This window comes from Polypterus senegalus, chromosome 5 (genome assembly GCF_016835505.1).
Source record: "Polypterus senegalus isolate Bchr_013 chromosome 5, ASM1683550v1, whole genome shotgun sequence".
In the NCBI taxonomy this organism is placed as follows: domain Eukaryota; kingdom Metazoa; phylum Chordata; class Cladistia; order Polypteriformes; family Polypteridae; genus Polypterus; species Polypterus senegalus.
Genome location: NC_053158.1, coordinates 64,988,508 through 65,016,281, shown reverse-complemented (window position 1 = coordinate 65,016,281; position 27,774 = coordinate 64,988,508). Strand labels below are relative to the sequence as shown.

Genomic DNA, 27,774 nt, shown 5'->3' with positions numbered 1-27,774 from the left:
TGTAGAAGATGCACACAACCCCTACAAGATCAAGCGGTTAATTGAGTCGAGCAAGTGCAAGGCGATCCCACTCCCGTTCGACGAGCTTCCCCCGGCAGGCCCATTCAGAGCCCCGCGCTCGCTCCGCTCCGAAGCCCCAGTACCTGTAGGCGCGCTGTCGTAGATGCGCACGTCGTAAGCTCCTGAGCAGCGGTAGTTGGCCGCCGTGCCGTTATCCCACACCACTACCACCTCCTCCGGGCTCTCGAAGCTGCGCACAGTGCCGACGTGGCCCTCTCCGCCGTCCTGCTTGCCCCACTTCCAGTCGGGGCCCCGCACCACTCTCGCCCCGACTCCTTCCATCATAACACGGTTGTTGCGCCCGGTTGTCATTTGCGGCTCGGCCGTGGCAGAATCCAGGAGTGGGAATTTCGGATGACCAGTAGGTAGGAAGAGAAGATGCGAGGATGGCCCGATGGAATGTAGGACGGGCTATCCGTTACAAGTTCCACAGAAATCCCTCACGCACTAGTCGCCTGAAGTGCGGTGCTTCGCCCGTCATGCGGGTCTCCTTCTGATGCACGCAACTCCAAGAAGGCGTTACTGGAATTCCTGCGTCAATGGTCTAAAACAAATGGGCCCGCATCCGCGACTCTTTTTTTTTAAATTATGTATATATAAGTCAGGAATTGCGTGAGGGTAAGGAGTTGAAGAGGCTCGAAAAGGGCGCCTTTCCGCTCACGTTCACAATCCACAACAAAAGTGAGATCAGGAAATAAAAGCGACAAAGAAGCAGCAGCAACAAACTGCGGTTTAAGGTGTTCGTAAATGAGTCCAGCGAGAGCGATCGCGCCGTCTTACCACACTGGGGATTTTGTTCTAGCTGCCCAACTTTTGTCTCTTTATCTGCACCTCAATTTCCAGTCGCTAGCTGAGCAGAAACAAAAACAAAGCGCTGCAAGTGACGAGCGAGCCAGGCGGATCACACAGTAAGCCCTCCGAGGGAAGAAAAGAAGGAAATCGGGAAAATAAATAAATAAAAGAAGATGCGTCTCCAACTAAAAATATACAAAATAATCCTTAATGTGCAGCGGGTGACGTTAGGTGGACGCTGTAGGAGACAAGAAAGCTGGTGATTAGACAGCGTAGTGAAATCTTCGTTCAGTCACAAAGTTCCAGATCCTGGCAAACCCCTCAGCTCCCCCGTAGCAAAAAAAAAGGCACTCGAGATTGAGACAGACGCTCGTCAGAGAACAGGATGAGACTCTTTGAACGCACGACCGGCCGGCTGACTGACTGGCTAGACAGACCAAGCAGATCAGCCACTTCTCACTCGACTTCCAAGATCTCGCGACTGCGTTCTTCCACTTTCTCGTCCCTCCTAACTCCACTCTAGTGAACACAGTCCGAGTCTCTAGTATGGATGCACGCTGTCCCGAGCATAAAATCAGGGCGGGGGGAAGAAGGGGGGTTGTTGTTGTAGCCGCACAACTCAAAGCAGATGCATCGCCATTATGGTCACTTGGAGAGGAGGTGGGAGGCGGAGCCCTGGGACGTTGGCGTACGTCGGCGGCAGGAGACGGGATCGTCCATAAGGAGGCATCGCTGGGCTCAGATGTTTGAGGTCCTAGCGCCCCACACCGGCGTTTTGCTCTCCGTGATTTGGTTTCGCCAGGATTGCCAAAACTCCTGCCCGTGAGCGAGTGAAAATGATTTTAACGTTCGCCAAGATCCCATGTCCAATAAACGTATTACACACCTCTGGAGTGTATACTATTTCAGACACTCACGTGATCTAAAAATCCATGCCCGTTAAAAAAGCCATTAAGCCACGCCCGTTTTTAACCTCCAAAATCTTGAAGTGGACCAATAAGAACGCCGATACGACGGACTTGTGAAGACTTGATGGCGTGTTGAAAGGATCGGATGTTTAATTTTGTGAAATATGCTTAATTAAAAATCCTTCATCAACAATGGAATAGTTAGGCAGCAGTATGGCGTAGTGGTTAAAAATTTGAAATTCACACACTGAGGTTGTTGGTTCAAATACCTCCACTGGGTGATCATGAGCAGGTCACTTCACTTCTCTCTGCTCCAAGTGGAAAACCAAACGAGGTGTAAACAAATATACGTTAAATATTGTACATCATCTTGGATTAAGGCATTATACAAGTAATAATAAATAAAATGGCCACAGGGCAGTGTGGAAGCACAGGTTAACGCTCCTTAGAACTATGGGGTTCAGTGTTGAGATCACCAGGTGCTAGAGTTTGACTTCCACATCTTAATAACGTGTGGAAAATAATTTGTTTTTCACAGAAGTATTCACATTTAATTAGTATACAACATGGGATCACAGTGAATTTAATCTGGTTTTCTTGAGACCGATTAGTTCATAAAGATTCTTTAATTTCAAAATGATAAAAGATCTATGCAAATGGTCAAAATTAATTACAAATGTAAAACACAAAATAACTGATCACGTATAAGCTTTCACCCTTTTCGTGTCAGTATTTATTAAATGCACCCATGTCAGCCATGACAGCCTTGAGTCTGTGCGCACAGGTCTCGATCAGATTTGCACGCCTGGATGCTGCCATTTGTTCCCCATTCTTCGGGTTGCATGTTGCTCAGCCTCAGCCACTCCTCTGTAGCTTTTTTCTTTATTCTTAGGGTTTTTGTCCCACTAGAAAACAAATCTTCTCCCAAGGCACACGTTTCTTGCAGACTGCAGCAACTTTTCCTCCTGGATTTCCATGTATTCTTCTGTAGTCATTTTACCCTCACAAGTCATACAGCATCCCCACAGCTTGATGCTGCAACCGCCATGCTTCACAGTGGGCATGGTGTGTTTTTGATAATGTGCAGTGTTCAAAAATGGCATCGAGTCTGATGTCCAAAAAACTCAATTTTGGTTTGGCCAGACATGTGTACCTTCTCCCAGCTCATTTCAGATTCTCCCATGTGCCATCACAAGATATCATGTGCGTTTTTTCTCTTTGCCCCTCTTCCATAAAGGCGTGACTGGTGAAGCACTTGGACATCTGTACGGTAGTTTGTAACTCCTTCAGAGTCCCCATAGTCCTCTTAGTGGCCTCCCTCACTTGTCTTCTTCTTGCACAACAGGACGTTTTTGTGGATGGCTGCTCTATAGGCAGATTTACAGCTGTGTCATACTCTTTCCATTCCTTAATGACCAATTTCAATGGACTCCAAGGGATATTCTCTGGGTTGGATGTTTTCTTATCTCCATCCCCTGACTTGTGCTTTTCAATCAACTTTTCATGGAGTTGCAATACACTTGAAAAAAGAGGTAAATGAGTAATGTCATGTGACTCAGATGCATTCATTACTTTTAATTGGTTCTTATATCAGTTAAAGTGTTTTAAATATTACATGAAATTTTCCATTTATGTTTTAGGGTGAATTTTGTTTTTCATTTAGAGCCAAGAAGACAGACATATGCACCTCTTAAACACCCCCTCCCATAATTCATTGGCTACAAGTCTAGCTCAGTATCAACTTATTCCTCGGTTAACATTACACGTCACATGATATGAACATTGCAGAAAGCACTGAGACACGTGTACAACTAAAAATTGTAAGGTAAAGAAAACGGTGGGAAAACCTTCTCATGAAGAGAGTTGTGGTCACCAGGGGGCGCTCCCACTCCCCAAACTTCCAACACAAAGGCTTGGACACAAGTTCCCCAAGGCAAAGGCTTTTTATTTGTGTGAAGCTCTTATGGGAAGAGTTTCCCACGTTACACCCACAGTCACAGTTACAAGTACCCAGGGCCTCTTTGTAATTCTCTGTCATCGTCATCTTCTCTCTGCCTCCTCCACAAGCTTTGTCCTCCTCCTCCCGACTCTGGCCTCCAGACTGAAGCATGACTGCTCCTTTTATATTACACCTGGGAGCACTGCTGGTGTCCCAAACCTGTGGCCCGGGTGCACCCTGCCTGCCATGCTTTACAGGGTATCATAACACACTGCTAGCTAGCAGCTTGGCTTTTTAAAATTTTGTTCAGGCAGATGGAGTGGTGATGCCTGCTGAAATTCACCAAAAGGATGTTGACTTGTGAGATCAGTAAGTCATCATGCACTCTGGCACGTGCAGATCCATAACTGATATCCAAATGTGCAGCAACAACAGACAATGTAATCCATCGGTCTTCTCTGATGAAGGCATTTAGGCCTACCATGTCAATGTGGGCTTGTGTGCTCGATGCTGATGGTTGCCCAGATCGAGCTTCGTCAGTTACGCTTTAAACCTTTCTGCCCATTCATAAACGTCAAACTACAGTGGTGTGAAAAACTATTTGCCCCCTTCCTGATTTCTTATTCTTTTGCATGTTTGTCACACAAAATGTTTCTGATCATCAAACACATTTAACCATTAGTCAAATATAACACAAGTAAACACAAAATGCAGTTTTTAAATGATGGTTTTTATTATTTAGTGAGAAAAAAAATCCAAACCTACATGGCCCTGTGTGAAAAGTAATTGCCCCTTGTTAAAAATAACCTAACTGTGGTGTATCACACCTGAGTTCAATTTCCGTAGCCACCCCCAGGCCTGATTACTGCCACACCTGTTTTAATCAAGAAATCACTTAAATAGGAGCTGCCTGACACAGAGAAGTAGACCAAAAGCACCTCAAAAGCTAGACATCATGCCAAGATCCAAAGAAATTCAGGAACAAATGAGAACAGAAGTAATTGAGATCTATCAGTCTGGTAAAGGTTATAAAGCCATTTCTAAAGCTTTGGGACTCCAGCGAACCACAGTGAGAGCCATTATCCACAAGTGGCAAAAACATGGAACAGTGGTAAACCTTCCCAGGAGTGGCCGGCCGACCAAAATTACCCCAAGAGCGCAGAGACGACTCATCCAAGAGGTCACAAAAGACCCCAGGACAACGTCTAAAGAACTGCAGGCCTCACTTGCCTCAATTAAGGTCAGTGTTCACGACTCCACCATAAGAAAGAGACTGGGCAAAAACGGCCTGCATGGCAGATTTCCAAGACGCAAACCACTGTTAAGCAAAAGAACATTAGGGCTCGTCTCAATTTTGCTAAGAAACATCTCAATGATTGCCAAGACTTTTGGGAAAATACCTTGTGGACTGATGAGAAAAAGTTGAACTTTTTGAAAGGCAAATGTCCGTTACATCTGGCGTAAAAGGAACACAGCATTTCAGAAAAAGAACATCATACCAACAGTAAAATATGGTGGTGGTAGTGTGATGGTCTGGGGTTGTTTTGCTGCTTCAGGACCTGGAAGGCTTGCTGTGATAGATGGAACCATGAATTCTACTGTCTACCAAAAAATCCTGAAGGAGAATGTCCAGCCATCTGTTCGTCAACTCAAGCTGAAGCGATCTTGGGTGCTGCAACAGGACAATGACCCAAAACACACCAGCAAATCCACCTCTGAATGGTTGAAGAAAAACAAAATGAAGACTTTGGAGTGGCCTAGTCAAAGTCCTGACCTGAATCCAATTGAGATGCTATGGCATGACCTTAAAAAGGCGGTTCATGCTAGAAAACCCTCAAATAAAGCTGAATTACAACAATTCTGCAAAGATGAGTGGGCCAAAATTCCTCCAGAGCGCTGAAAAAGACTCATTGCAAGTTATCGCAAACGCTTGATTGCAGTTATTGCTGCTAAAGGTGGCCCAACCAGTTATTAGGTTCAGGGGTCAATTACTTTTTCACACAGGGCCATGTAGGTTTGGATTTTTTTCTCACTAAATAATAAAAACCATCATTTAAAAACTGCATTTTGTGTTTACTTGTGTTATATTTGACTAATGGTTAAATGTGTTTGACGATCAGAAACATTTTGTGTGACAAACATGCAAAAGAATAAGAAATCAGGAAGGGGGCAAATAGTTTTTCACACCACTGTAAGTCATGCTGTTTCACTTCTGAATTGAGCCAACATCCTTCATTGAATTTCAGAAGACGTCTCTCCGTCTGCCCAAAGAAATCTCACTATGGCACATTGTTAATGGTGCAATCCCACAGCAGAGGGTCCATGTTCATTTGATCTTGGCTTCAAGCAGACTAACAGCAGAGCGCTTGCCCTACTGTGTGTCCAAACTACCCACAAGCCATTGCGAGTGTGTTGCATTGTGTCAGCTTTTATCTGTTGAGGTTATTGTGTGCTTTTTCAATTGCTGTTACTTTTTGGTTTATCCCCGTATATGTAGACATATAGCAATGAGTTGTTTACTTGCAAAATGCCTGCCAATGATATCCTCATTGCATGAAATCTTCAATACATTAAAAAAAGTACACTTCTCTCCTAATCTTGTTTTAGTTGCTAATGTTTCTCGTTCTGAACAGTAACCATAGCTTCAATTAGTTCTTAACTTTAACAAGCAACTTGCCCTTTTTTTGAGGACTGTCTGAAGTGTTACGTCATTTTTTTTAACTTACTTGTTTGGTTGACATGCAATATGAAAACAACCAACTCACCCAAAATGCATAAGTAAGAAAACATTAATGGAATACTTCACTCAAAAATGCTATTTTTTTCTGTTCCTTACTGTTTGTTGTGATGGCCGAGAAAAAATTTTAATCTCATGTTTTCATGGAGAACAGAGATGACAAAGTTTATAATGCAATAGAATTCAATGAGGGACTGCGTTGGAGCCAATACTGAACGACTGCAAAGAATATTTAAAGATCCATGCAAAAGAAATTCAAATTACTTGTGTCATATAATCCACATGTTAGTTATGCTCACAACGTGCTAAATGCATGCATTACATTGTTAAATAAATACTTTCAAAAAATCAGGGTAGTGCATAAACAAGAAGAACATTCATATTGGATCAAGCTTTTGAACTGAAGACAGGACACTCAACCAGTGAATGAAGGGAGAGGTGGATCTTCAATTCAAAAGCTTAATCTCATTTGAATGAGCTTTCTGTTCATGCACTACTGTACTGTCCATCCATCCATCCATTTTCCAACCCGCTGAATCCGAACACAGGGTCACGGGGGTCTGCTGGAGCCAATCCCAGTCAACACAGGGCACAAGGCAGGGAACCAATCCCGGGCAGGGTGCCAACCCACCGCAGGACACACACAAACACACCCACACACCAAGCACACACTAGGGCCAATTTAGAATCACCAATCCACCTAACCTGCATGTCTTTGGACTGTGGGAGGAAACCGGAGCGCCCGGAGGAAACCCACACAGACATGGGGAGAACATGCAAACTCCACGCAGGGAGGACCCGGGAATCAAACCCGGGTCTCCTAACTGCGACGCAGCAGCGCTACCCACTGCGCCACCGTGATGCACTACTGTATTTTTGGAAATGATTTATATTTAACAATATTTCCCCACAAAATGCATTCATTTTGCATATTGTGAGCACATGACTGTCTTCAAGAGACACGTCTGTAGACTGGCAGTAAGAACTGAGAAGCAGTTCAGATCTGGCCTATGTGGTAAAAGAGGGATAGTCAGCAGACAGACTGACACAGAACGGAGGAACATTTGGATAGACCAGAGGCTGAACATATTGAGGATTAAAGCCATGCAGGGTCCTGAAGGTTAAGATGATAACTCTGAACTATGTTCTAGCTGCAGCTGGAAGACAACCGACAGAGTGATGCAGAAACAACATGTAGAATATATCAGTTGAGCAGCAGCACACTGGATAAGTTGGAGAGCCATTTAGGATTCCAGCCTAGTAGAGTTGTTGTAATGGCCTAATTGAGAGAGAATGTGAACCTGAACAATTAGTTGAGTAGAACAGGTGGTAAAGAAAGGTCAAACATTATGAATGTTCTTGAAAAAAGAAGTAAGAAGGGTGTGTCATTGAAGAAATAAGTCTACTGAAAGCAAGAGAATCATCCAGGGTCATGCCAAGGTTTTTAATATTCTCCACTGATGAGAGAGTGACATCTGTAAGAACAATCCCTTAGGGCAGGGGTGGGCAGCAAGTAGCTGCAGGTTTTCGTTGCAACCCAATTTCTTAATTAGAAACCAATCCTCGCCAAACTCAGAGCTTATTTACTTTTATGGCTTGTTAGTCTGCAATGTTTGGTTCTCATAACATTTTTTTTTCCTTTCCAAAGATATCATCCAATTATTTTGAAGCCTAAAAGTGATAATTTTCAGTCTGTCACGTTCTTCTCTTAAGTGTTTTATTAAACCAAATATATCATGATGAATCCACGCAGGTGTAAATGGAAACAAGTTAGATAGAGAACTGCTGGCTCCTTTGACATTTTCATCTCATTGCTAATAAGGAGCCATTAAAACAGTGAATGCCGCTGAACCTTAACAAGCGAGACCACTAAAATGAAGCATCAAAATGTCACTTGAGCAATAAGTTCTTCATCAGCAATAACTGACTTCTCATTAAGAAACTGGGTTGAAGTGAAAACCCTCCAGGACCAACATTGCCTACCTCTTCCTTAGAGCATAGTTTCTTAAACTACAGATTGTGACCCAATTTGGGCCGTGTGTTGTGTGATTTTTGGTCATGCAGGGTCATGATTCACAACTGTAATCATGAGGAAAGGGTCACATACAGTTTGCAGTGTGTCTTGCGATGGTTTGACATGGATTGTTTAAAAGCAGACACCATTGCCCCAGTATAACATGCAAGTGCAATCCTTCAAAGGAGACCCCTTGTGCTGACTGTTAGTGACAACGACAGCGAAAAAGTAGGGTAAGATCTGTGAATAAAGAAGCATAAGGTAAGTACAAGGTTCTGGATTTGGAGAGGCTTAAGTTTAAGATGACGTTCACTCATCCATGATGAGACGACAGCAGAACATTCAGAGGGCAATTAAAGAAAGATCTGTGTATCATCAGAGCAGCAGTTGTAGAGGGCGCCATGATATGAGATACCTAGAGAAGAAATGCAAAAAGAGAAGAGAAGAGAGCCCAGCATAGATCAGTGAGGCACTGTGTATTATAAGATGTGACTGTCCTGGGATTTAAATACGTGCTGAACCAGAAAATCTCAATAGAATATTAATTGTTGTTTCACCAAACTATAAGCCATACCTCTTAAATTATACTGGAAAAAGAACAATTGTAGCAAAGGTAAAGGGAAAAGGTGTGTCTCCCACAGAACTGGCTTTACCGAGAGCAGATTAATTAAAACAAAATAATCCAAGAGTGCTTGGGAAGGTAAAATTAAATACTGTATATTTCTCAATGTGTGAGTCACTGAGCATAACCGGGACCTCAGTTTTAGGAGTTCTGTCACATTACCAAACAAAACAACACTGAAGTATGTCTACATTTCCATAGTTAGTTGTAGGAATAACCAACTAACCCCATGTGCCATTCATTGACACAACATTTATAAAAACTGTGAATTTACTGTTGTCCCTTGATGTAATTGTGACATGGTATCACACCATAACTACATACGGTATTGAAAAGTGGTAAACCTCTGATTATAGTGAGCAGCTTTTAACGAACTGCAACCTGTGGCTCATAATGCCAATCCTCCCTTCCTTACTAACGTACACCTTTAAGGGTGTTTCATCCAAACACATTTAAGAGTTTATTTTTCCAGCAATACAAATAATCTCTCATTGGAGTGTGTGCTCTACACGCTAGACGTATTTGAAGGTGATCGATCACTACAGTCTTTGGCACCGATCTTTGTGGATTAAATTAGACAATCACTGCTAACTCTCCAAATGTCAAGTGTCAGGCACAGCTTGTTTGCTAGGCCATAACCTTCTCCCACATGGTATCCTTTTCTTCTCCCTGATTTACCCCATGTCACAGACGACCAGGGTCCTTAGGAACAGAGAGGACCATGAGGAGCAAGCATGGGCAGAATAGTACCTCCCCTAGGACGCTAGATGGCAGCCCCCATGGTTTGCAGTAGTGCCTCAGATTCCTTCATGGGAGTTGGAGTTATCTACAGCTCTTTGGGATCCAGGGGTGCCACCAGGAGATGCTGCAACAGCTGCTGAGCCCTGGACAGTGGCTCTCCACCACACCCGGAAATAGGTCATCAAACACCTGGAGTACTTCCGGGTGGGACAAAAAAGGAGCCAGCAGCCACCACTCTGGGAGCCAGAGTCAGGAGGAGGGAGACAAAGCTTGCTGGGAGGAGTGGAGGAGAAAAAAGAGAAGAAGAGTATTGTGTGTTGTGATAGTGATAGTGAGAATGCTTGTACTTATTGGGACTGTGTTGTGCCTGTGCGAAACGGGGAAGGCATTGCCCACAGGCAAAGAATAGAAAATAAAACTTTTGTGTTTTATTAATGTGCCTCCTGTGTCTGTCTGTGTCAGGTTAAGCGCTGGTATAGCAACACTGGCACTCCCAATATAAAGAAAATGTGTGAACCACCACAATCACCTCCTCCTTGAGTCTTACCCCTTAAAATCTCAAACTTTTAAAATTCAAAATATACCAGAATATTGCATCCAACTTTTTCTCTTTTGTTCTGTTCTTTTAAAAATTGTGTTTATTTGTTTATGTACTTAATCTTGTCAGCCAGAGATGTTGTTATTTCATTTGTACTTAATTTAGCCTATCAGTGTAATTGTGTGGTTTTTAATGGAGAAGTAGGCAGAGGAGGAGACCTCGAGCAATGCTTTCCTAAATCAATACGAGGTTCATTTTCAATAAGTAAGTGAGACACATTTTAGAATGGTGGTTTTTAACTTGCTAATGAGCCTGGAGCTGAATTAAGTGGGTACATAAATAGATGGATGGAGGTGTTTTTAACTCATATTTTGAAAATTGGAGGAATCAAACTTTGAATTAGAATTAGAATTAGAACAATTTAGACGAGAACAGACCATTCAGCCCAACAAAGCTCGCCAGTCCTATCCACTTGTTTCCTCCAAGAAAGCATCAAGTCGAGTTTTGAAAGTCCCTAACGTCTTACTGTCTACCACGCTACTTGGCAGCTTATTCCAAGTGTCTATCGTTCTTTGTGTAAAGAAAAACTTCCTAATGTTTGTGCGAAATTTACCCTTAACAAGTTTCCAACTGTGTCCCCGTGTTCTTGATGAACTCATTTTAAAATACAAGTTTCGATCCACTGTACTAACTCCCTTCATAATTTTAAACACTTTAATCATGTCACCTCTTAATCTTCTTTTGCTTAAACTGTAAAGGCTCAGCTCTTTTAATCTTTCCTCATAATTCAAACCCTGTAGCCCTGGAATCAGCCTAGTCGCTCTTCTCTGGACCTTTTCTAGTGCTGCTATGTCCTTTTTGTAGCCTGGAGACCAAAACTGCACACAGTACTCAAGATGAGGCCTCACCAGTGCATTATAAAGGTTGAGCATAACCTCCTTGGACTTGTACTCCACACATCATGCTACATAACGTAACATTCTGTTAGCCTTCTTAATGGCTTCTGAACACTGTTTGGAAGTTGATAGCTTGGAGTCCACTATGACTCCTAAATCCTTCTCATAAGGTGTACTCTTTTCTTTTCCGACCGCCCATTGTGTATTCAAACCTAACATTTTTACTTTCTATGTGTAATACTTTACATTTACTGACATTAAATTTCATCTGCCACAAATCTGCCCAAGCCTGTATGCTATCCAAGTCCTTCTGTAATGATATAACGGATTCCAAATTATCTGCTAATCCACCTATCTTGGTATCATCTGCAAACTTAACCAGCTTGTTACTTATATTCCTATCTAAATCATTTATATATATTAAAAATAGCAACGGCCCTAGCACTGACCCCTGTGGAACACCACTCTTAACATCGGCCAGTTCTGATAAGGTTCCTCGCACCATCACCCTCTGCTTCCTGTGTCTGAGCCAATTCTGCACCCATCTAAAAACATCACCCTGAACTCCCACTTCTTTTAACTTGATGCCCAACCTCTCATGTGGCACCTTACCTTATTGAAATGCTCATAAAGGAATATTCCACCCAAAAATATTGTTTTTTCCTATGTTACTTACCCCATGTACTTTGTACTGATGGCAGAGAAAATATGTTTTCATGCAGAAAGTACAAAAGTTAATGATATACTAGAACCCAGTAGTGACCAATGCTGCACAATGGCATCTATGGAAAAAAAAGATCTCACTTTACTTGTATTGCAGAATTCTCATGTCCATTAATAGTCTCAAAATGTTCAAAGCGCATGCATTGTTTGATAAAATATTATTTAATGGTTATTACATCCAAGATAATTAGTGCACATCATAAACAGGACATGCATTCCCACAATACTCTGCTTCAGTATTGACTCTTGACCAATGAATGACTGGGAGAGAAGGATCTCTGTTCTGCCTGAAAACAGGAGATTAAACATTTTTCTCAGCCAGCACAACAACAGCGGAGGTTTCATTTAGGCTGATGTTACAATATCAGTCCTGTATTTCTTTTTAAATGAAGAACATCACTAGCTGCACGACTTTAAATGCGCATTGTTTTGGAAATTCGCCACAATCCATCCCAGTTTGAATATGTCCACTGTGGTAACTCCATGACGTCTGAATTACAAAGGTCCTCACCAGTGGCTCCTTTCAGTGTGAGCTACTAGGAGGACTCCTGCCCTCATGCACACAGCGACTGCCTCTAAACCCTACAAACATGGCGCTCCCTGGTGACATCGGCTGAGCTCACTCTCACTCAGCCCCCACCTTCTGTGCAGCACTGCCATTCCAAAACGGCACACTGATACTGAGGTAAAAAATGACAAATACGTTCCCAAATAATACTATATTTTGTATTCCCTAAAGCTGATCATCTTTGTGTTATTAGTTATCAGAAGTGTTTTGGCATAGACATTCTGGTGGGGCCATATCATAATTGTCTTTAATGTGTGCAGACTTCTCTAATATAAACATTTACTTACTTAACTAATAATATTTTGTCATTTTATCCCTAATTATTAGTGAGATATGTAGGCTAATGTACCTTTCACATCACAAAAAAAAAACATGTGTGGCACACTTGGCTTTTAAGATGTCCCAACAGGAAGAAAATCACAAATCAGATCTGGGGAACTCGGACGCCATGGAATGTCACCGTTGCATGAAATAATGTGCCTTCCAAACAATTGTCGAACATCTGCCATCGATTGTCAGGCAGTTTGTGAAGTGGCACCACCTGGGGTCTTCTTTTTTAAGACTGAACCCGTCTCTTTGAAATTACACACCTATGTTGTAATCGCATGAGCAGATGGGACATGATCATGACATCCTAACTGGTAATGATGCCAAAATTCCATTTGTGCTGCAGTCACACTATAACCTTCTTCTTCTTCTTTTGGCTGCTCCCATTAGGGGTTGCCACAGCAGATCATCTTCTTCCATATCTTTCTGTCCTCTGCATCTTGCTCTGTACACTCACCACCTGCATGTCCTCTCTCACCACATCCATAAACCTTCGCTTAGGCCTTCCTCTTTTTCTCTTGCCTGGCAGCTCTATCCTTAGCATCCTTCTCCCAATATACCCAGCATCTCTCCTCTGCACATGTCCAAAGCAGCGTAATCTTGCCTCTCTGGCTTTGTCTCCAAACCGTCCAACTTGAGCTGACCCTCTAATGTCCTCATTTCTAATCCTATCCATCCTCGTCACATCCAGTGCAAATCTTAGCAGTCACACTGTCACCATTCTTATAAAAGACTTTCCCACCGAACGCTCATTGCACTCACTCCACTGCTCCATTATAACTAATGGCAAGGGGTTCTAAATGAGGTCACATTGGTCCCATACAACTGCAGATGCCCCAGGGTTGCCAACACCTAGTTCCAAAATTTTCCGTTTCCCTGTGCCACCCTGTATCTCTTGGAAAATGTGAAACTGGCAAACAATCAAACATAATATTTTATACATATAAATAACTCTTCTTTGTGCACCAGCGTTAAGTGCTTCTTTGAAACAGGAGCGTCACACTGCTGGCTTCTTTCCATGAGGTGAAAGGAGGGCACATAAGGCTTCCTTGGTGACTTTTCACCTCAGCAGTAGATGCAGATGAAGATGTCACTGATCAGTCTTGTGCATTCCTAATTTTAGCCCTTTCATTCCTGACATCGATCTATGTGTTCTACCCACAAGTCATAAGGTGGCTGAACAGTCAATTATGAGTTCAATTAGGATTCAGAAAGTTTTCAGACCCCTTAATTTTCTGAACACTTCATTGTGTTGTAGATTTAATTTTAAATGGACAAATTTACATACCTTTCCCAAACTGTTTCCACTTTGTCATTATGGGCTATTAAGTGTGAATTAATGGGCAAAAAGGCAAATGTATCCATTTAAAATTAAATCTACAACAAAAAATGTCCAGAAACTTAAGATGTCTGAACATATTCTGAATCTACCATATGTTGCGTGTTGTGGAAGATGACCTGGACACAGACAGGCAGACACGTTTAAATCACCCCACACACGTTTATTTAGGTGCTCCATATTTACAAGTGTGCTCCTCAGTCCCCAAAGTCCTGGCCACAACACAATGGCTTTTCCTCCAGACCTCGTCCTTCTTCCACCCGACTGTAGTCCCTGTATGAAGGGAGGCGGCCCCTTTTATGCTCCCCCGGATGTGCTCCAGATGTGTCCCGGCAATCTCCCACCGACACGGCCCAGAGTGGTGGAAGTGCCGGCTGCATCCCCGGAAGCACTCCGGGTGTCCCTGCTCCTCTTCCCCCCAGCACTTCTGGGTGTGGCGGAAGTGCTGAGGTCCAGGGCTCCCAAGGCATAGGGCCCCTACAGGGTTGAGCTTCAAGGCTCTGTACCCGTGGCCCCCAAACGAACCAGGGCGGTCACCCCTACATGTTCTAGGGAAGGTGTAAAGCCCTCCTCCGGTCCTCCTGGGCATCCCAGCTGGGTCGCCCCCCCCCATCTCCGACAGTGTGTATATACAGTAAAACCACAGATTTGGTTTCCACGGTTTCAGTTATCCACTTTAACATGGCCCAAAATAGATAATTCCAGAAATAAAAAATTCATACGTTTCTAAACAAATGCTCTCACCACTTTGGACACACACCACCACATGTGCATCACGGCTTTCTATGCACAGCATGCAGCGTAAATCCACCGTGCCTCTGTGTCGGAGGTCATTTTCTCCACAATGATGCACTCATTCATTCAAGACAGAGAGAGAGAGAGACAAAACAATTATGATAATGTACAATATCATGTCATCTTCTAACCCGCCTAATCCAGACCGGAAAAACAGGAGACAAGACAAGATAAAAGAGTTGGGGCACCTTGAAGGTGAACCCCATATAACTGATGGAAAAAAAATGCAAAAATCAGTTGATAATCAAATGAGGTCTTTTCAGACTGTAGACAAAATTACGACTGACACAAAGTGGTGGTGGTGCCCCTTAAAGAGGAGCCAGCCAATAAGGGTTGGGGCCAGGAAACTGTGACCCAGAAGTGACGTCATTGGAACTTCCGGTCATCCAATCTGTAGAAGAGAAAGGAAGAGAAGCATTAGGCAACAGTGCCAACCCTTGACTCAGGGAGGAATTACCATCAGATAAGCCTTTCAGTAGTCTCCCACACTTGAGTCACACATGGGGGGCTGTTAGAATATAGGAGCCCCAGTAGCGTTTCTTGACACACTTCTGTTGAATAATTGGTTGGCTGACAGTTCTCAGTGCTAGTGTATCAAAGAGAATGTGCAGCATTATTCATAATGGCACTCGGGTTTTATTTCAATTCTCTCCTTTGGTACTACCTCCAGGGGGTCCACAGTGTGTCCCATAACCAAGCCTGTCCTTTTAATTAGCTCGTTGATTTGGTGAGCCTCTCATGAAGTGATGTTACCAGCCAAATACACCACAGCATAGAAGATCATACTGGCCATCACACCATCACAGAGTTGTAGAAGATGTCATGGATGTCACTACATACATTAATGGAAAACAGTTTTCTAAGAGAAAAGAGCCTGGTCTGTCCTTTCTTATACAGTTGTTCTGTGTTATAAGACCAGTGCAACCTGTCAATGATGTGGACCCCCAAGTACCTATAGGAGTGGACCACCTCTATCTTCCTCCTGGCTCTAAGCTCCCTTTTCAATCAACCAGCAAAAGGTTCCCAGTTGTCTGTGATCCTGTGAGAGGCCTGAGGTTGACTCCTTAAACAGCCAGATGCCCAAACTTGTGGAAGGAAGCAGCTGTAGAACCTGCATATGTCCTCAGTTAACCACTGAAAAGTGTTTTTTTAATTATCTTCACTGAAATGTATAGAAATTGGCAAACATGGATTTTTTTTTCTGTTAATGTCTTTATTACTATGTAAAAAAATAGAAAAGAGTATATATAGTACTGCACATCCAGAGAAGGGTGTCACATGCAACTTTTGTAGCTGTTAGGAAAATAGTAATTCAAACTCTGTGATGATCAGTGTGGTCTACTTTGTTTGGTTTAACCAGGGTAAGAACATAGATGAGTGCTGCCTGATGCATAAATACAGCCATGCGTTTTTGGGTTAGGCCACTATTTTAAAAGAAGCTTCTGAAGTGCTTCATGATTATTGGAACTCTGTAAAGAAAATCATGCAGCTGAGGTGTGCACGCGTGCATGTACATGTCATTAGAGTGCAGCCGCCCATCTGCAGTGTTTAAACATACTAAACGTAACAAGGTTAATTAGGGTTTGAGTGGTTTAAAAGGAATGCCAGGAAAGGGAGAGCAGTCTGGGTAGACTGGGGGAGAGGCAGGATAAATACAGATAAGTGGCTGGAGGCGGCTGAGGGTGAGGGTTTGGTTAGGACAAGGTTTATGAGCAGCAATACCTGAAATAAAAAATAGTTTCGGCAAAAGATGATGTACAGTATGTGTACAGGTGAATTTTTATATCAATGTAATTAAGTTTAAATATTAAAGGTCATGGTTAAGCTGTTGGAATGAGAGGTATCAATTACAATTACATCTTACAAATGAGAACAGAAGTGATGGCTTCTGGTATTTTCATTTGGGTTATGAGATTCCAATGCTCGGGGCTGGTTGGGAACATGCACTGATAGGGCGTTGCTGCACCCACCACACAATGAACCCCCTGGATTGGGACCCAAGTGCAGCGGGTGACACCGCAGCACCACACTGAACAGTGTGAGGTTTTTTACAGTGGCTGGAGTGGCAATCCTGCCACCAGCATCTAAGTCTTCCCTGTAGTTGGAGGACCTACTTGCAGGGCTGGACGCAGATTAACGTCATACCCAGGACAAAGCCATTGCAGGTTAAGGGCCTTGTTAAATGGCCCAATGGAGTAGAGTCACTTCTGGCATTTACAGGATTTGAACCAGCAACCTTTCAATTGCCGGAGCAGATCCCTAGCCTCAGAGCCACCACTCTGCCTGTGCTCTAGACTGGAAGGAGAAAAATCTCTGGCTGACTCTGGTAAAAACGATTCCTATCTTAACCTACACTGATGATCAAGTGGGGGTACATTGAAATAGCAACAAACTACAGAACTCTAGATACTGGCACATGCTGAAGGAGAAAGTCAGTCGAGTTAGATTTCACTTACCAAGGCAGATTCCAAGATTTCTTCTTTTGAAGGTTCTAAATAGTCAATACTAATAATGTAAAACTTCAGTAAGCTTTACATTATGCCAAAACTAAAGCAGAGGAACAAATCCTGAACCACATTATTTAAAAAAATGCATCTAACTATGTAAGTACTCACTGCTTGGAAGAGTTCATAGTTTGTTGTGCTATAACAGAGTTTTTCAACCAGTGTTCTGCACTGTGAGAGTTGGTGTGCCATGGAAATTAAGAGTGTAGCACACTTGGGTCTGAACCGGAGAGGGACAAGCTCCGCAGGTGGTCCATACCTGTCTGAGGAGGACAGGACTACAGGCAGAAGCTGACATACAAGTAGCTCCATAATCAGCACGTTAGAGCACTTTGGACGCTTCTCCTGGCTGCTATAGTCCATCTGCCTGGGTGTATGGTTGCCAGTGAGCCTCACAAGGTGGGTAGTTAGTGGGCATACGAGTTACCTCTGTGGTACAGAAGGTCTGGCAAAGGGACGAAGCAGCTGAGAGATGCGGCCAAAGTGCTCACTAACTTCCGTGTCTATGACGGCTGATCTCTGAGCTGTTTTTCTCCTCTGGTAGTCCCGTCCCTTTGCACACTTAAACATGTGTATCAGATATAATGTGTTTGTGGCTGGTAAGAAAGTTGTGGTGTGCCTTGAGATGATTTTGATTACAAAAAAATTTGCCACTACAGAAAAAATGGTTGGGAAATACTGTTCTACAACATTGAATCACAATTGATTTAATTTGGCTCGCTTGACTTTTAATCAGCAAAAAAAGACTCATCAGTGTCACAATGAAAACAGACCTGTGCAAAGTGGTCTAAATTAATCACTAATCTAAAACACAAAATAATTAATCATATAAGTATTCACCCCCTTCAGGTCAGTATGTATTAGATGCACCTTTGGCGGCCATGACAGTCTTGAGCCTGTGTACACAGATCTCTCTCAGCTTTGCACATCTGGACACTGCTGTTTTTCCCTTCCTTCTTTGTTAAACTGCTCAGCTCTGTCAGGTTGCATGCTGACTGTAAGTGAACGTCCCTTTTCAAGTCCAGCCACAAATTTTTGTTATTGTCTTTAAGGGATTCCTGTGTAACTTAATGTGACACATCACCAGCACAGCCAGTTCATTTTAGAGGTCACATAATTAGTTCAATGGAGACGACCTGTCTGTAGTCCAGGGGTTTCAATTGATTGTACTATAAATGCACTTCGGTATCTGGAAGATCCATCTTGTGGTGAGTCAGTATGGTTGCATAACCTACACAATGAAGACAAAAACAACTGTGATAATGTGATTGAAAGTACAAGTCAGGGGATGGAGACAAGAAAATATCCAAGTCACTGAATGTCCTTTGGAGTCCAGTCTAATTAGCCATTATGAAATGGTTGAAAAAAAATAAGTGGTCATATAAGAAGATGTCTAGTGATAGAGGCCACCAATAGACCTGTGTTAGTTCAGAATGCAGTAGCAAGAGACTTAACCAGGAAAAAAAGAGAAACCCCACCAGTTTTATCATCACTAACACCTTTTCCAGGACCAACACAAGCTTTTCCTAGATGGTCTCCCCTCCAAGTACTGGCCAGGCCTGAACATTCTTAGCCTCAGGCGGATGACCTCTTCTGAAGTACAGGTTGTATGGCTGCTCAGTTCACAAAGCTCAGGGATGCTGCATGTGTAGTTATTGTCATGACAGAGATCTGTCCACGTTATGAAGACTGTTTATCATATAGCAGTTTTCTTGTCTCATTTCATTCTTGACTTTCTTATCTCATTGGTGTTAAGCTTATCAAAGCATTTTGAGGTTTTGCCTTCACATTCTCCAAACGTGGCTGGTTGGCTGTTAACATTTTTAAAATGAACTTAAATATTTTTCATGTTTGCTTCCTTTACTTTGTGATAGAATATGGCACTATGCCAGCGCTTAACCATACATGTTGGCATTCGGACCTGTGAACATTATTTTATAATGCCAGACGCAGGAGGCACACTAATAAAACACAAAAGGTTTATTTTCTTTTCTTCGCCTGTGCGCCGTTCCCCACAGGCACAACACAGTCCCAATAAGCACTAGCACTATCACAACACACAATACTCTTTGTCTCTTTTGTATCCTCCACTCCTCCCGGCAAGCTTTGCCTCCCTCCTCCCGACTCTGGCTCTCATGCTGGGTCTTCAGCAGTCTCTTATAAAGTGCTTCTCCTCTTCCATTCATGTGACTTACCAGCACTTCCAGGTCAGATGGAGAATTCAAGTTATTTGATCAGCCCGGAAGTACTTCAGGGTTTCCGTCCTCGTGATCCCCTAATACTTACGGGCTAAGTGAGAACTTTGTCTTCCACCATCTTCCCACAGCGTCCCCTGGTGGTACCCACAGTACCCAGCAGGGCATAGTGGTTTATGCCAAAATCAGAAAGTGACAAGCCCAGGGACAGTAAGAAAGTCCAGGAGATGGAAACATGATTAGAAGAAACCACAAGGTCCAAAAAGCCAAATCAAAGACACTGGAAACACCACATTTAATCAACAATCAACGTCAGTTAGAGAACACACAGTTGAAACCATTAACAAGAAAATGCAGGAAAAAGCACAAAAAAGTTTTTTTTTTAGCTTAAAAGATATCACTTTGATGATGGTACGACTTTTGGGACTGCGGTCCTAGCCATGATTTGCTGTGTGGGAACAACAAAGCCACAAAATGGCATTGACCATAGCAAAACAGCATCACATTACTGAAGGATCCAAAAGAAAATAATAATAGCAATACAAAAATATTCCAATCAAACAAAATAATAAAACCATCCATGATTATGGAAACACTATTGTTCAGAATTATGGTGCTATTAAATTAGAGTACAATAAAAAATGGTTGAACTAGAACATATTTAATAAGATTTACTGCATTGTAACATCCAGTTTGGTTGCTCCCCTTAATGAATTAAATTTTGACCAACTAGGCCAGAAACTTTGCACACCCCAAGTCTGACCTGAACAAGCACTGTGATGCCACATAATGGAAATAATTCATATTCTGTTGCAAAACCCCTCTAGATTCACTGTATGCTAATAAAATGTCATGGTTAGAATTTAGAACAAAAGGATTTATGTTGGAAAAAAACTAAAAGAATAATTATGCACCATAGTTTTAGATTCATCATTTATTCAAATTTTAAATTAATTATATTTTTCTGTGCTAACATTTTGACATTATAAGGAATTTGCCTTATAACTAACTAACTTTGGTAAATCACCCTCATCAAAGTTCCTTTTATTCTTTCAGTGTAGTTTACTGAACATTCATATACACTCCCGTGATTAACTGGCGGCCAACGCATTCATCTTGTTTCAGTTTCACTGCTTATGTTTGAAGGTGCTTTTTTGTTTTCAAAGCAGAAGTAAAACCTAGACAGAGAGTACCTACACTATCTGTGTTTTGGGAGCATGAAAATGTATTGTTTTAAACAGCTGCACCTTCTTGAAATTGCAGCCACCATAGTGGTTAGTAAATCTTGGCATCACTTCTTTAAAAAGTGCGCACCATGTGTGTAACAGAGCACTCAATGTAAAATATCTCAGAATGGTGTTCACTACATAAAGACGCTACATAAGATAAAACATGTGCATTTAAAGGTGCCACAAAATCATTTCCAAGATCATTGAATCATATTAATTTAGCTTTACTTACACCTTATAACACAATATGCCTTTAATACAATTATCTTCAGAGAATCAATCACCGTATCAGCATGGGAAAATGAGTTGAATAATCAATCAATCAATCAATCAATCAACATTTATTTATATAGCACATATTCATACAAAAAAATGTAGCTCAAAGTGCTTTACAAAATGAATAGAGAAATAGAAGACACAATAAAAGATAAACATAAGTCAACATTAATTAACATAGAATAAGAGTAAGGTCCGATGGCCAGGGTGGACAGAAAAACAAAAAACTCCAAAGGCTGGAGAAAAAATAAAATCTGTAGGGGTTCCAGACCAAGAGACCGCCCAGTCCCCTCTGGGCATTCTACCTAACATTAGTCAAACAGTCCTCTTTGTATTTAGCATTTTCATCGAAGGACCTGATGATGATGGTCACGTAGACTTCTGGCTTTCAGTCCATCAATGTTGGTGCATCATGATGCTTTGAGTAGGTGGTGGTGGCGCAGGCCGCCACCACAAAGAAACCGGAAAAAGAAACAGAAGAGAGAGTAGGGGTCAGTACGGATTTTAGAGCCACCATGAATAGTTATTATGAAGAATTGAACATACAGAGTATCAGTATTAAGTTAAAGTGAAGTTATAAAAAGGCCATGTTAAAGTAACATGTTGAATAAGTCTGTAAACCTATAGTGAGACCTTAGCACGAGTGTCTTTTGCTTCAGTTAGAGGGGTTGTGGAGGTAGCACACCAACATTTGGTCTTGTTTTCCTTACTTCCTTACAAAGCTGTTCACAGTCACAGCACTTGGGGTCTGTTGCTTGTACTCTTCAAGTTAGACTTAGGACAGCCACTCAGGGAAATTTCTCTGACAATTTCCAAACATTGTCTGCATAACATATTGGGACACCATACAGTAGCTAGTAGATGACCAAACAAGCTTGATTGTCTGAACAGTCTCCAAACATTTGACAGACATGTTGGTATATCTCTCTTTTTATTTCTTATACACTTGTGATGGTGTGAGTTGGCTCTGTGCTCCCTCTTCCATTTGGGAGCTTCTTGAATGTCCCACCGTCGATACTTATCACCAAGATGAGCTGGGCAAATGAGGACACACTTACAGCAAGGGGTAGATATAAGAAGTGTTCAAGTGCTTTTATAAAACTCCAGCAACAGACAGAATAAATAAATAAATAATCTCTTAAAACAGAATCCATGTGGAAGTTACAACCAAATCAATAAATAATTAATTAAAATGAGGTTAAATGCCACTTCAGGAAGCCATTCTAAAATTTCAGTTCCCAGTGCTTCCTTTCTAAAACCAATGTCTTCTCTGGTGACCCCATACAGGATCCTGCAGATGTCCTACAGGCAGGCACAGCCAACCTTCTCTCCTAAGCAGATGTCCCTGCTGCTGTCTATGGCTAACGGCAGGGCGGCGCACCGAGTCTCTCTTCTTTTATTCTGCCCCTCCTCAGCCTTATGCAGAGACTTGCTTGAACAATGGGTCACAATGGGCTCCTGAACGTCAGCCCTACACTCCTCCAAGGGGCTCCCATCCTGGCTGCCTGCCTCCTTTCCCCCATACAGACTCTCTCCCATTCCTGTCTTCGTTTCCATCTATTAACCTGAATTTTCCTCTTCTCTGTGCAGGCTTCTTTTATATCTCTTATGTGTAATTGGGTGCAGGTGCAACAGGTCGCTCCCTCTGAGACACAATTGAGGCACCCGACCAATCTGCTCGCCTCCACACATGTATGCACCATGTTCAGCCAAGCACCCTAATTAACCACAAAGCAAAGTGCGCTCACTCACACCCAAACCCGATTGGAGCCCCACACATGATTATGTGTTTGAAATCTGCCACGGACCACTTCTCACACCACTTTACCTATCATACTGACTCTATGCCTGCTCCAGGTTCATTGCTCGGTTGAAATGGGAACTTCTCTCCCAATTTCATTTGTCACACAGAGTGAGGCAGGTTTTCTTGAAGAATCTGTCTGTATATTTTTCCATTTAGTTTCTATTCCATACTGAGAAATACCTTTAGCTGTACTGAAGAAAATTTCCCCAAAAAAGAATGCTGCCTCTGCAGTGCTTTCTAACAACTACGACATTCTTCTTTGGACAATGTCCAAATTTTTCCATTTAGACCAAAATCGCAACTGAAATAAATGATATGTATAGTGACCACTTTATTAAGCACATTCACTTCTTTAACATAACTGACCTACTTCAATGGCTTTAAGTCAGTAGATTGGGCAAGTCACAAGCTAACTAACTGTGACCGCAGTGTGATTGATGCTAACTGTCACACAGAATTTATGTAGTGCAATCGTTGGATGTGTTGGTTTTAACTTTTTTCCCCATTATGATGATTTATTAATAAGTGATATATATATACAGTATTTATATAGTATCATATATATTGTAAATAGCATTATCACAACTATTATTATTTTGACAGTGTTTTCAGTCCACTCTAGTTTGGGAGACACTTTGTGATGCAGACATAAAATTACTGGAAGTCAAATGTTTTATAAAAAGGTCACCTAGTTTGGGTGTTTTTTTTCTTGTCAGTTTTTTATAATTCATGTGTTATCAGGTTTACTCTCAAAGACCCAAATATAGTGTTTATGAATAGCCACAGACTAGATAAGAGACATAGAACTGCCTACTGTCTTTTAATCTGTTGTGGATTTTTAATATTTGTCATCTCTATCCAGCTGACGATGAAGAGGAACCACACAGTGTTGTTTTTATTTTGTTTTGGTCAAATTAAATGATCTGTTATTTTTCACCTTTTCTAATTCTGTTAGGTTTAGGGTTAGGTTTATTTGTCATAAATAGGTTAGCACAGGGTCAACATACAATGAAATATGTATGACAAGAAAAACAAGTCACTCAGCCTAGATCCAATAAAGCTAAAAAATAATTTAAAATAATTTTTAAAAAATTACAAGTTAAAAATAGACTAGTTATATAAAATAAAATGTGTACATTTTAAAAGAAGTTATAGAGCAATTTGAGTTGAATGAGCAGCAAGTACAAATGACAGTTATTGCACAGATAATGTTTTATAAGTACAGATGCATACTCCATAAAGTGCAGATGTATGTTCCAGTCAGTATTCAGAGTGTATGCAGGTAAACATTTTGTGTGTGAGTAGTGCAATGTAGATGTAATGCAATGTAGGTGTAATGTAAGTGTATGTAAGTGTTTAGGTGTTGCTGTTGAGGAGTTGAATGGCCTGGTGGTAAAAACTGTTCTCAAGTCTTGTAGTCCGAGCAGCCAGACTCCTGTATTGTCTGCCAGATGGTAACAAGGAGAACAGCTGGTATGCTGGATGGCTGTGGTCTTTATGATGCTGCTTGTCTTACGCAAGCACCGATGGAGGTAAATGTCTTCAATAGCAGGGAGACTCTTGCCCGTGATGTGCTCTGCTGCCTTCACCACTCTCTGTAGTGATTCTTGGCTGCTGGCAGAGCAGCTCCCGTACCAGACGGTAATGCAGCCCGTCAGCAGACTCTCGACCACACTCCTGTAAATGTTTGAGGTGATGTTGGCATTCATGCCAAACTTCCTCAGCCTCCTCAGGAAGTAGAGCCGCTGGCGAGCTTTTTAACCACAGTGTCTATGTGAAGGGTCCATGAGAGATCCTTGGTGATGTTTACTCTCAGGAACTTGAAGCTGTTACCCCTTTCAATTTCTACACCGCTGATGTAGATGGCCTGGTGTTCTCCGCCTTGCTGTTTACGATAGTCCACGATCATCTCCTTGATTTTGCTGACATTAAGAGACAAGTTGTTATCCAGGCACCAATTACTCAGTGCCAGCACCTCCTCTCTGTAGGACGTCTCATCGTTGTCAGTGATAAGGCCTATAATGGTTGTGTCGTCTGCAAACCTGATGATGTTGTTTGTGCCGTGTTTTGCAACACAGTCGTGGGTGAACAAGGAATACAAGAGGGGGCCAAGCACACAGCCCTGTGGCGCTCCTGTGTTTAAAATGAGTGATGAGGACATGTGTTTTCCAACTCTCACCTCCTGGGGCCTGTTTGTGAGGAAAGAGAAAATCCATCTGCAGATGGTTGTCCCCAACCCATGGTCGTCAAGCTTCAAGATGAGTTTTGAGGGGATGATGGTGTTGAATGCCAAGCTGTAATCTATGAACAGCATTCTTAGATATGTATTTCCTCTTTCCATGTGGGTCAGGGCAGTGTTTATTGCTAGCGCAAAGGCATCCTCTGTAGATCAGTTTGCTCTGTAAGCAAATTGGAGAGGATCCAGCGTGTTGGGGAGGGAGGAGCAGATGTAACCTTTGACCAGTTGCTCGAAGCACTTCATAATGATCGATTTCAGTGCAACCGGGTGATAGCCATTCAGACAGGAGACCACCGGTTACTTTGGGATAGGAATGATGGTGGATGCCTTGAAGGAAGTAGGAGAGATTGAAGATGTTGGTGAACACACCTGCTAACTGGTCAGCACACGCCCTGAGGGCACAGCCTGGGATGCCATCTGGTCCTGGAGCTTTGTGAGGATTGACCCTTTTGAAGGACCTTCTCACGTCAGACGCTTCAAGGATCAGAGTGACAGACTCACTGCCCCTTTGAGGATATAGCACCTGTTCTTTGTTGGCTGCATCAAAACAAGCATAGAAGGTGTTCAGCTCGTCTGCAAGATTAGATTGTAAAATAATAAAAATCAAATGAAACTTTTAGTAACAATTTATGTTCTAGTTACACAGTAACTCATTCAGATGAACTATTTTCTACACCACCATTTTGTGTTTTTTTTTTAGATGGCATCTCCAAATTCTGCACTTATTCTCTGGGTACTCCCATATTGGCATCAGTAACAACATGAGTTGCTATCACGAAACCAAATCAGCATCACAAACCCTGACATCATCATGTCTGCAATAAAAAAGATAGGACTGCCTAAAAAGCAAAGTATGAGGGGAGTCAAGCTAAAGTTAGAAAATATCAAATATCAAAAACTGATAACGTAATTTCTCAATGGAGTCTCCACCCTTCTCAATCCACTTGCGCTACCTGCCTGGATTCCAGCAGAATAAAAGGTTTTGTCCTCACAACCACTTGTGCATCGCTTTCTTCATTCTTCTCTTCATCAACAACCACCCAGATGTTTTTTTAACAGTCCAAAAATGTGCAAATCACACGGTGCCAAATCCGGTGGATAAAGAGGATGTGGCAATACCTCAAACTTCAGTTTCTCCAGACAAGCCTTGGTGTTCTTAGCAGTGTGTGGGTGGGCATTGTCTTAGCAAAAGGACTCCATGAGACAGCAGTCCCCGCCATTTGGATCAAATAGCAGGCTTCACGTTGGTCTCCAGCAAGACACAATAACTTGCACTAATGACTGCAGTACCCCTCAGCATGTAGTGTTGGACAACAACTCTGGTGCACTAGTGGGTGCGAGGACAAGACAAAACCTTTTATTGTGCTGGAATCCAGGCACTTCCAGGCAGGTGGTGCAAGTGCATCGAAGAGAATAATTTGGAGGTAGCAATAGTAAAGTATTTTGGTTTACAGTGCACATTGAAATAATAAGCACTTCTTTTAGAAATGTCATGAAGAGAACTACTGAATTGGTTAAGTAAATAAAAAACAAAAATGTACTAGGAGAATGTATGATGTAACACACAAAATGTACCAGGAGATGAGAAACAACAAGACTGGACAATTGTCACATACACAGAGATGTCAAGGGTAATAGTTGAACCTAACAACAACAACAACATTTATTTATATAGCAGATTTTCATCCAAAAAAATGTAGCTCAAAGTGCTTTACAAAATGAAGAATAGAAAAATAGAAACCTAAGAGATATGAGAAGAACAAAAGTGTAGTAGACTTTTATTTGGTTAAATTATTTAGTGTAAGCCAACAAACCAATCAGAGTAAATGCACTCATTAATCAGCACTGTTATGTAAATTCGATTATTTAAAAATGGACCTCTGACCTTATTTTTTGATCATTCTGTAACAGATTATGGTGATGAATGCTCCCTCTTCAGCATTTGCTGAAGAGTAAATAAAAGATGCAATGGGCAAGTTTCCTCCTGCCTGGTTTCTGTCTCAGACAGGTTTTAGTGAAGACAAGATTTCTTTCTTTATTATATCTTCAAATTTAATTTCTACCACATTAAACGCCACATAAACATGATGGCTGACAGGCATGCAAAACAATATCCAGGATGCGGAATGCAAAAAAACCCCAGGGACAGAAATGCTCAGCAGCAATGTAGAAAATCATCAAATAGTTCAAACGTCCAACCATATCACAACATCCTTACATCGACTACAATGTTACATGAATGATGCGATCAATGGCAAGCAATTTTTTTTTAATGTTGAGAACAAAAGGATGTTTTGAAAAAATAGAAAAGTTCTGCTTGCCCTGAAAGAGCCACCCAAAGCAATAAAATCCATTCTGACATCTAGAGGAACTGAGGGAAGTAACTAGCAAGTGTAAATTCTTACGTTTGCAGACAGCAGGCAGACAGTTTACTGTTGTTTACATCTAGGGGTTTGTGGTACCAATTTATAAAATATAAGACGTATCAACAGCTCCTTATCCTTTTATTTCAGGGCTGCGGAATCGTG

At 41.9% G+C, this 27,774-nt stretch overlaps 1 protein-coding gene and 1 long non-coding RNA gene across 3 annotated transcripts in view; both read right to left on the bottom strand.

Annotated features, from left to right (window-relative positions):
• The window catches only part of mib1 (MIB E3 ubiquitin protein ligase 1), a 208,232-nt gene extending 206,592 nt beyond the window's left edge, over nucleotides 1-1,640 (bottom strand). Inside the window, exon 1 of one of the 2 annotated variants that reach the window (XM_039754728.1) lies at nucleotides 144-1,640. In XM_039754728.1, the coding sequence (XP_039610662.1) occupies nucleotides 144-372 (229 nt within the window). In that variant the 5' untranslated portion in view covers nucleotides 373-1,640. The remainder of the gene's footprint in view (nucleotides 1-143) is intronic. The other variant, XM_039754727.1, reaches the window with a different exon arrangement.
• A 13,593-nt stretch (nucleotides 1,641-15,233) lies between these two features.
• LOC120530320 overlaps nucleotides 15,234-27,774 on the bottom strand; it is a 31,811-nt gene continuing 19,270 nt past the window's right edge. Inside the window, exon 3 of the long non-coding RNA XR_005633945.1 lies at nucleotides 15,234-15,390. This is a non-coding gene — a long non-coding RNA (uncharacterized LOC120530320). The remainder of the gene's footprint in view (nucleotides 15,391-27,774) is intronic.